This window comes from Brachionichthys hirsutus, chromosome 11 (assembly GCF_040956055.1).
Source record: "Brachionichthys hirsutus isolate HB-005 chromosome 11, CSIRO-AGI_Bhir_v1, whole genome shotgun sequence".
Classification (NCBI taxonomy): domain Eukaryota; kingdom Metazoa; phylum Chordata; class Actinopteri; order Lophiiformes; family Brachionichthyidae; genus Brachionichthys; species Brachionichthys hirsutus.
Window position 1 is genome coordinate 898,336 of NC_090907.1, and position 10,351 is coordinate 908,686.

General features: G+C 54.8%; 1 protein-coding gene across 1 annotated transcript in view; it reads left to right on the top strand.

Annotated features, from left to right (window-relative positions):
- Positions 1–2,700: 2,700 nt before the first annotated feature.
- timm50 (translocase of inner mitochondrial membrane 50 homolog (S. cerevisiae)) overlaps positions 2,701–10,351 on the top strand; it is a 9,111-nt gene continuing 1,460 nt past the window's right edge. Inside the window, 9 exon segments of the mRNA XM_068745485.1 lie at positions 2,701–2,901; positions 3,686–3,836; positions 5,000–5,031; positions 6,292–6,313; positions 7,244–7,302; positions 8,062–8,181; positions 8,670–8,774; positions 9,038–9,101; positions 9,104–9,135. Coding sequence (XP_068601586.1) covers positions 2,701–2,901; positions 3,686–3,836; positions 5,000–5,031; positions 6,292–6,313; positions 7,244–7,302; positions 8,062–8,181; positions 8,670–8,774; positions 9,038–9,101; positions 9,104–9,135 — 786 coding nt within the window.

The window sequence follows — 10,351 nt, forward strand, 5'->3', positions numbered from 1 at the left end:
CGGGCCAATGTGCGTAGCGAAGAACGGGAGCGCAAAAACGCCCCGTTGCAAACAACGAAAACACGCACGCGCAAACTAAAAACACGCGCACGCAAAGGTGTGAATACTAAAATCCCACAGGCGTTAAAAAGCTCGTGGAAGGAGGAGCGGGTCGTGCGTGGATGTCAGAGAACAGGATCTCCTCCCTCTCCATCTCTCTGCGTCAGCGTCTCCATCTTCACGCGAACAGCACGAGACGCGACACACTGATAATAATCCACGAGCCGCGCGTGCACGGGGAGCAGACAGGTGTGTTTTTACCTGGAATCAAGCCGCCGGGTGGTCGCTGGGTGGGTCGATGCCGTCTGGTCGCTGCGCGGAACGACACTGGCGCTCTGCGCGCTCTCTCTCTCTCTCTCCCTCTCTCTCTCTCTACCTCTCTCTCCCACGCTCTCTCTAATCTCGCGTCCAGTCAGTACATGAACCCACAAACACACAGAATAAACCCAATTTAAACAGAAACCTGTCCGACCCGGTCCAAAAACATTCAGAGAAGCGTTTTACAGGTCAAACCAGAAATAAAGAAAAACGTCCACCCGAAATGAAAGAACGTTTAATTCTCCGGTTTCAGAAAACCTTGACCTTTATAATCCTAATTAACGGTCGGGAGCCGGAGGGTCACCGGCTCCATGGATCGGTTGGGAGGGGGGGGGGGGGGGGCAGCACGCTCCACAATCGAGATTTCATTCCATTCATTTCAGAAGCGTTCCCAGTTGTGCGTACCCTGCCCCTAGTGGACAACATGTCTAACTACACCTGTCACCCGCAGGACGAGGTATATCAAGAGCAAGAAATAATCACGTGGACACGTTAAAAGTTTGGTTGAAGGAGTTTCGCCTCATCCGAAAGGCTCCTCCGGTGGTAGAGCTCGACCTCCGTCTTTACCTGCATGGAGACGGACGCAGGTGTTCCGTCTGGGGGACCGGACCGGACCCACAGCCACGACAGTGGGTCCAACTTAAAGGATTATTGTTTTTTTAGTACGCCGTTTTGAAACAAAAACAAAGATTCTATTTGATCAGCAACCTCACTGATTTTGTACATGTATTTATTCACATTTTGATGCTATTTCAAACAATAAAAAAAGTTCTCAAATGCTAAAAAGCAAAAAACGCCAGTTCTGAAGTGTTTAACAAGACGGGGGTGATTCAGAATGATAAACGCTCATTCTGAGCGAATCCTGCAGACACACCAAAAGACATTAATAAAATACAAGCAGGACATAAAATCGAACAACTTGAGGGAGAGAAAGTGACCAGAGCGCGGCCCAGCTTGTGCGCAGAGCAGCAGAGTAAAGCCAGCGTGCAGTCTCTGTCTCTCTCCAATTAGCATCTGGTTCTGGTAGCACCGCGTAGTCCAGTTCAGCGGTCCGGTCCGGTCCGGCCTCCTCGGGCAGTCCACGGACGAGTGGGAGGCTCTGGCCCTGCGTGGGCTGAGCCTGAATGAATCAACGCAGCAGCACGTGCACGCGTATTTGACTTTCACCCGTTTGTCTCTGCCGGCTCTGACCGTGACAAACTCCGGTTAGACCCACGTCACGCATCAGCTGTGGGAGGTAAACGCGACCCAGCCAGACCCCCCCCAGGTCCGAATCAGAGCCGGCGGTCCGTCCATTTTATTTACTGGCGTGCTGACGCTTCTCCCGAACGCACAGCGGCCCGTCCCTCGCTCCAACCCCGGCTCGGCACCCCCGGTACCGCCGCCTCAGGTCGTCCGGGATGGGATGACGCACGCCGACACAAGCCCGGTCCCGGAGGGCGAGCAGCGCCTCCCGCGAGTAGACGAGAGGCCGGTCGCCTTTCATCAGTGCGTCCGCGTCCGTGTCCGTGTCCGCGTCCGCGTCCGCGTCCGTGTTGGGTATCAACCCCCCCCCCCCCCGAGGAGTGTGACAGACGCAGGTGATGCGGAGACAGGTGAGCGAAATGATTCCTCCGCTGGGTTTTAAAACGTTTTAAATAGCCCGAGGAACTACAAAGGCGTGGAAACCCTCCAGGATGAAACCTGATTGGTTACCTTTCCAATCAGAGGTAGGGCTTTAATTCAAACTAATTATCTGTATGTACGTTCTGATTTGACCACTTTTTGAGTTTAACTTTGTTAAATGCTGAATGGTGTATTATTTTAATAGCGTGAGGAACCACGGGTCGCAATAAAGCGTAGAAGAAGAAGAAAAGGCTCGAAATAAGGCGTTGCTTCAACCGACCCAGTTCGGTTCGTCACCGTAAGAAGCCTCTGCATGACTGTCATTTTGTACTTTGTCTTTGTTTCGTTGAAAAATGAACCAAAATTAAAAATAAATGAATAATTAATTCTTCCAAATTCCTTGTAACATATCCAATAATAGTCATGTAAATGTAGCTGACAGAGTTCAGGTGTGTATTGTTTACATATTTAAAGTTACAACGTGATTTTTATACATAATGTTCCCTCCCGAAACCGTCACGGCAGTTTTTACGCTGCAATCGAAGGTCAGACTCACTCTTGCTTTTGATTGGACTAGACCTTCTACTGCCCGCCCCTTTCCTGTTGCGCGTGTGTCTATTCGCTGCTCTGAGTGGGTCTCCTCTCTTCCGCTCAAAGCGGCTCCAACCAATGGGGTGCTTTTGTCCTTTTCGCATACGTTCGCCGGTAGCCGCTTGCTAGCTTGCGCAACTATCCAACATGTCGGCTCCGTCCGTGTCCTCCATGTGTGTGAGAGCGAGCCGGGGCCTGTTGAGGCTCAAGACCGGAGCGGCGGGCGTCTCTCCCGCGTCCGGCTTGGACGTCGTCCGTACACTCTCCACGGACAAGCCGCCGGCGGCGACGGGCGGTCTGGCTCAGGCTATCCTCCAGGAGAGACTCCAGCAACAGCGGCAGAGTCAGGTGAGCGCTTGTTTTGGGTAACGGACGGGCCGTCTACGATGGCGGGGTGAAAGAATAAACCGCAGCGTGAGTGTTTCGGTGTAACCCCGCCCACACAAGTTGCCCTTTTATACAAATCTGAAGCGCTTTTCTGACACTCCCGAGTAAGAAAGCTAGCTTACTAGTAAACACCAAGCATTAATAAGACAAGCCAACAATGAGAGAATGTCGCAGTCTCCTGGAAGTTGTGTGCAATTTGTCACGATAAACGTCACCGGCAGCCATTCCTGTACCCGGGCGTGTCCCTGCAGTTTGCCGAATGAATGAGATTAGCGTAGCTAGCTGGCTAGCTACAATCGCTCTGCGTTTCGAAGCGGTTGGATTCCGGTCTCTCTTCCACGCGTGTAAAGCGACACGTCAGTCCGATCGGTCATTATTTCCACGCGATCGGCTCTTTAGTCAACACGCCGATTAATTCATCGATTAGTTTTGGTGTCGGTGTCTTACTGTGGCTCGCGCTGTGACAGTTAGCATGTAGTTAGCATCAGCTCTGGATTGCTATAGCCTCAGCGTGGAGTGCGGTTTTATCAGATTGTCACACGCACGTGTGTCTCCGTGCGTGTGAGACGAGGCTGCATTTCGTCTGCAGCAGCTGTTGGAGTGAACTCCCAAGGTTGTTCGGTTTGAAGGTCAGAGCAGGACCCCCCCCCCCCCCCTTACACTGGAGACCACTGGAGAAAGGACAAGAAGACATTCCTCTATCATAATCTTAATCATCATTGATTTGTGTTCCGTGTCCGTCCAGGGCCAGCCTCCTCCGGCGGGGGACGAGGGACGAGAAGAACCAACGGAGGACAAGAAGCAGAAGGAGAACACGGCCTACGCTAAGAAGATGGCGCTCCGGCTGGCGGGGCTCATGGGGCTCGGCGGGGCCGTCGGTCTGGTCTACATATTCGGTGAGCGCGGAATCCGGGAGACGATTCCTGCTGTTACACGGAGAAAAAGAGGCTCGCCTCCTCGTTGGTGCTCGGGCGGCGTTTCTCGGCTTCATAGCGGCCGTCTTCCAAACATCTGGAGAGGACGGGCGCCGTGACGACATGACGCCATGCCGCCATCACGCCATGACGACATCACGGCATGCGGCTCATCGGCCGGAGGAGGCGACTCTCTAAACGGGGTTTCAAATAATCACTGGTGGAGACGTGACCTTCACGCTATTACTACTTTCTTCTTGTACCGTGAGGGGGTCGCCACGGCAACCCAACCTCCTCCACTTCACCCTGTCCTTTGCATCGTCCTCCCCAACACCGGCCACTCTCATGTCCTCCCTCGCTACGTCCATGTGTCTTCTCCCGGGTCGACCTTTATCCTCATCTCCGCCCCTTCTAGCTCCGCCTCCTGTCTTTTCCTCAGAGACACTGGCTCCTCCCCCCGCTCCAGCCTGCCTGCACACGGTTCTTCACCTCCTTTCCACATTCTCTCCATCACTCTGCTCTGTTGACCCGAGGTACCTGGAGTCCTCGACCTTCTTTACGTCTGTTCCTTGTAGCTTCGCTGTAGCTCTCAGCTTCCTGTTTGAATGCCCCGCCCACGGGTTGGGCGGGGCTAGCGGCTGTCCTGCCGAGATGAGTGCCAGCTCTCTCGGACTGAAAGCGACGGAGAGGTTTAATTCTCCCCGTTGTCGAGCAGAAAATAAAGTTTTAGGAGGAGCCGACAGTTTGAGGCTGAAAAGCGGATCGGTTCGGATCGGCTGCCATTTTGTCTTTTTGTCTTCGTCTTCCTGCGAGGACGAGCAGGTGGAATCCTTTTAGCTTGCCTTTTCCTTTCGGGACGGATGACTTGAAGGCGTTGAGGATACTTGTCAGGACAACAGTCGGTAAATTTAGTGAGTGGATGGACAGCGCCACCTGCTGGCTTCACGACGTCACACTCCTCAACCTGAGAGACACGGAGAGCAGCAGCAGGATGTCTCTTCCGTTTGATTTTTGACCTTTTCATGGAGACGTTTTGACTGTTTGAGGGACGGACTGGAGATTTGATCCCCTCACCTGTAATTTGTCTCCATCTTGTTTGCTGTCCTCACGCAGGTGATCGTTTAACTGCTGTCTTTCTGTTTCAGGCAGCCGTTCAGTGGACGAGCAAGGAAACCAGGTGAGTTTTACTGTCGCACATATCTTCACGTGTCACCGACGCACCTGTTAGCGCCTGTTAGCACCTGTTAGCACCTGTGCCCGAGGCGAAGGCCTTTCGGCAGCTACGTTGGGCGGATCCGAGCCGGTGCCGTGCTTTCTCTCGGCACGCTGCATCACGCCGCCGTTGTCTTGCTTCTGCCGCCTCCTTTTCGATGCGTGTTGCCGTTTCGCTCGCCTCACACGGAGCAGTTCCTGTTCCTGTTGTAAAGGAACAGGATCGCTAAGTATCGGCGTCTGAACGCGACGAGGCGAGCGGCGGCGCGATCTGCGTTAAACGGGCTTCTGTTGCGGTTTCACGAAGGAAACGCAGCCTCTGATTGGTCGACGAACTCGACCCCGAGAGTTCTGCGACTCGACTTGACAGAAAATAACAGGAACAGGAATAAATGATCCCAGAAGACATTGGTTACCGTTCGGCAGGTGCTCGGGGCCCCGCCCCCTGTTCTCACATGGGAAGCTGTCCCTTAAAGCGATCGTCTTCATTTCGTCTCCTCTAGCCTCGGGTTAAACTCGACCTCCGTGAGAATGACGTCCATTTTAAAGGACGCGGCCTCCGCCGGTTGCCGTCTATCGGCCGCCATTTGTCCGTCGGCTGTCGCGCTCTTTGTTTGACTCCTGTTGTGGGAACCGGCCCCCCTCCCGCGCTCCCGGGCTGCCGCCCTTCTGTCGCGGCGAGGTGTCGATGGGGTTTAACGGCCCGTTTCACGCCTCCGTCCGCTCGGAGCCCCGAACGTCGGCATCTGGTTCCCCTCCCGCGGCCGCTTGTCACCACTCTGTCGCTTTTCATCCGGCCGTCTCACAGCTTTGTCTTCCTCCGTCCGACTTCGGTTGGAGCTGCGACGCTGACATTTAGCGTTTTTTTTTAAGGTGGATGAGCTTCGACCGGTCTTTTTATGGTCTGTCTGTGTCTAAATGTTTTATTTTTATCTATCAGCAGGATATTTAAAGAAAAATGGTGAACCAGATAAATTCTGCAGAGGGTTTGGTTTTAAACGCTGTATGTGAATCTTTTCGGCTGCATCTCTGCTTCACGGCCACTAGGTGGAGTCCTACATCACAGCTCTGGCCTGCCTTCCTCATCTCCTGCTCTTCAGCTCCTTATTCATTCTTTCCCGTCCTCCTCTTCAGGTCCCGTTTCGTCTCTTCTCCTTCCTGTGTCGGCGCCTTTTCGTTTTTGGGCTTTGATTTTAATCCTTTTCTCACTTTTCTGCCTCCACAGATCCCAGATGAGTTTGACGGAGGTGAGTGTGACGTCACCAGCGTCCAGCTTTGTCTCATGTCCTTCGTGTGGGTGTCCCGGTCTGTATATTCATGGTCAAGTCTTATTTTATGGGTTCGGATTGATCCGTGAACAGAAGGAGGGATGGGGGGCCAAACAGGAGCGCCGGGCGCCATAGCAACCTTGAAATGTGACGGCAAGGGCGACGTGGTCCTCGTAGATTTCATGACTTAAACGGCTCCTCCCTTTCCTGCCGAACGCAGCGAGGCTTTCGTTACCGAAACGTGTTCGGAAGCCTTCCGGAACGCTTCCGGCAGTCGGGAGTTAAATTCCTCCCGACTCACTGCTGTTTATTGCCCGGGAGGAGGAAGAGGAGGAAGAGGAGGAAGAGGAGGGATGTTGTGAAGCTTTTGTTTGGGGGATGAAGGCCCCTCCCCCCCCACACACACACCTGTTCCTTCACACACGTCTGCAGCCCTCCTCCCGTTCAGAATGCTAGCGCGCTAACGCTAAGGAGACGGTAGCGTTTCACCAAAGGTAGAGGCCGAGGAGCCGAAGTGGAATCGGTCGTTTCCTCTTCCTGTCCTCCGAGCTTCGTCTTCTCCTGGCGATCCGCGCCGGATCTCTGAGGGCCAGATGGCGGCGGCTTCCTGCTTCAGCACGCTGCTATGAACTCTGGGGAATTGAGTCTCCTGGGACTGGAGTGTGCTGTCGTGTGCTCATCTCTGCAGTGATGAGCCCACGGCCCCCTGGGAAACGGAGTCTTTATTAGATTAGAGAGTTGTTTCTCCACGCCGTGTGTCGGGACGCTCATCCGGCGGCTCGGATGCTATCGGCTGTTAGCGACGGTCTCTCTCTCTCTCTCTCTCTCTCTCTCTCTCTCTCTCTCTCTCGGGTCGTCTTTCTGACTGCCTGAACCTTTTATTTTGTGTTTTTTTTGTGCTCGTTTCAGATCCTCCTGTTGTCCAACAGTTAAAAAGAACATACAAATACTTCAAGGACTACAGACAGGTGAGGAGAATCACGCGGGCCTGCTGCTAAATGTCAGGAGTCGCTGTTCCTGAGAATATAAAGGATACTTTCCAGTACTTTCAGTATCACCGAAAACGCTTTTAAATAGTCCGTGATCTCATTTACGGCGTGAAACTCGCCTTTTGTCCACTAATGTCGTAATCGGAGGCGTTGCTGGAACCAGAAACGTTCTGACTTCCCGTTGTGTGTGTCTCTGTGTGTGTCTCTGTGTGTGTCTCTGTGTGTGTCTCTGTGTGTGTCTCTGTGTGTGTCTGTGTGTGTGTGTCTGTGTGTGTCTGTGTGTGTCTGTGTGTGTCTCTGTGTGTCTGTGTGTGTCTCTGTGTGTGTCTCTGTGTGTGTGTGTCTGTGTGTGTGTCTCTGTGTGTGTCTCTGTGTGTGTCTGTGTGTGTGTGTGTGTGTCTGTGTGTGTGTCTCTGTGTGTGTCTCTGTGTGTGTCTCCGTGTGTCTCTGTGTGTCTCTGTGTGTGTCTCTGTGTGTCTCTGTGTGTGTCTCTGTGTGTGTCTCCGTGTGTCTCTGTGTGTGTCTCTGTGTGTGTCTCTGTGTGTGTCTGTGTGTGTGTCTCTGTGTGTGTCTCTGTGTGTGTCTCTGTGTGTGTGTCTGTGTGTGTGTCTGTGTGTGTGTGTCTCTGTGTGTGTCTCTGTGTGTGTCTCTGTGTGTGTCTCTGTGTGTGTGTCTGTGTGTGTGTCTCTGTGTGTCTCTGTGTGTGTGTGTCTGTGTGTGTCTCTCTGTGTGTCTCAGATGATCATCGAGCCGACGAGCCCCCGGCTGCTGCCCGACCCGCTGAAGGATCCGTACTACCAGCCGCCCTTCACCCTCGTCCTGGAGCTCACGGACGTCCTGCTGCACCCGGAGTGGTCGGTGCGTCTCCGCTCCTCCGCCCCCGGGGGGGCCGCGTGACCATTTGGGGGGGGGCTTCCAGGAGCGTAATCTAGCGTCGGAGGCGACGGGTTTTATGGGACAGGTGCAGGACGGGGAGGATCTGGTCAGACACGCCCCCTTTTAGACTCGGTCTCTCTAGATTTTCTTACCTTTCTTTAGAGCGTCGGAGCTCCACATCATCCCCGCCCACGTGGCCGGGATTCATTCGTTCATAGAGAAGCTGCTGCCTCCACCTGGCAGGTGAGCCTGTCGTAACGCGACACCCGTCGCCTGCGAGGACGAACCCGCGAAGGGCGCCTGAACGTTGCTTCCTGTCGCAGAAGCCGTCTCGTCGCCATCGGGTGGTCGTTGGTTCGAGTTTCGGATCCAGACGGGAATCCGGATCGCTCTCGAGATTGAATGCGAGCTGATCGGGAGGTGAACAAATCGATCGGCTGATCCGAGCCCGTTATCGTCTGTGTTTCCAGCTGGCGACGGGTTGGAGGTTTAAGAAGCGTCCGGGCATCGACTACCTGTTCCAGCAGCTCGCGCCGCTCTACGAGATCGTCATCTTCACCTCGGAGACCGGCACGGTAACACGCACACGCGCACGCACGCACACACGCACGCACACGCACTCACGCGCACACGCGCACGCACGCACGCACGCACGCACACGCACACGCACGCGCACGCACACACACGCACCTGTAGATCATGCACGGCGAGAAAAGCACAAACATCCGGGGAGGTGTGAGCAGATGACCAGAGCTGTGCAGTTCATCGGCCGTCGCCGCGGCTGCAGCTCGGTTTTGCTAACGGCTCGTGGCGTTCTGTCTCTCTTTTTGGCGTCCAGACGGCGTATCCGCTGATCGACAGCGTCGATCCTCAGGGCTTCGTCATGTACCGTCTCTTCAGGGACGCACGCGCTACGTGGAGGGGCATCACGTCAAGGTAGGTGCGCCGGAGCCACTAGGGGCGGGGCGGTCCCGGAACCCAGAACCTCCTCAGGCCCCGTTACCCTTCTGCCTCCTTTCCTCCCTCCCCCTCTTCCTCTTGTCTCACCCTTCCTTTCCTTTCCTTTGCTCCTCTTCTTCTCCCTGCCCCCCCCCCCCCCCCCTCCTCTTCCTCCTCCTGTGCCCCCGCCCAGCTGTCGTCTGTTGTTGCCGAGCGGTCTGGTGGATTTAAGGAGCTGGTTAACCCACTTCCCTCTCGTTCCCTCTCGTCTCCATGACGCCGGGGCAGCAGATGTTCGGGGCGAGTCGGGAAAGTTTCTTCCGCTTGTTTTTCTGGATGCGCATTTTCTGCCGACTCCGGTCCAGATTAGGGGAATTTATTTAGTCTTTGGTCTGCGGCCGTCAGCCTGACGAGAGCCTTTTTTTGTTTTATTCATTCAAAGCAAGGAGATGAACACGTAATTCTGTTATAACGACCCTTCCTCCTCCTCCTCCTCCTCCTCCTCCTCGGTTAATCCCAGTCCAGTTTACCGGCAGCGTGCTTCTGGGCCTGGGTCCTTTCCCCGCTCGGGGCCGTCTCCTCGGGGCTAGAATCTCCCTGATGCTTTCGGCGTGAGCCGTCTCCCGGGTGATGAAGACGATGAAGACAGTCCAGTCTTTTCTAGGACGTCGGAGGACGGAGGGGAACGAGAGGACACGCGATTGTGGAGCGACGCTTCATTTCATCAGGCTTGAGTTAGCATAACTGCTACGGAACTTTCGGCTTGTCCCGTGAGGCGTCGCCACGGCGACCCGACCGTCTCCACTTCCCCTGTCCTTTGCATCGTCCTCCCTCACTACGTCCATGTCTCTTCTCCTGGGTCGTCCTCTAGTCCTGTTCCCTGGCAGCTCCGTCCTTCTACCGATATAGTCCCCGTCTCTCCTCTGGACACGTCCAAACCATCAAAGTCTGTCCCCTCTGACCTCGTCTGACCTTCACTGTCCCTCATTATCGTCTCAGCATTAAGAGCTGATCGATCGTGTCCGGCTCTGGAAGAGGCAGAAATGATTGATCGCTGGAACCGGTAGAGAGGATCGATTGATCCGGTGCCGTCCTCCGGGACCTACTGCTGCGGCTCTCGGGGCCCCCCCCCGACATGCCGCCATTGTTCGCTGGCCTGCGTCTGGGATGGATCGGACGTCGGCCTAAAGCTCTTCCTGCTGGCGTTCCTCTC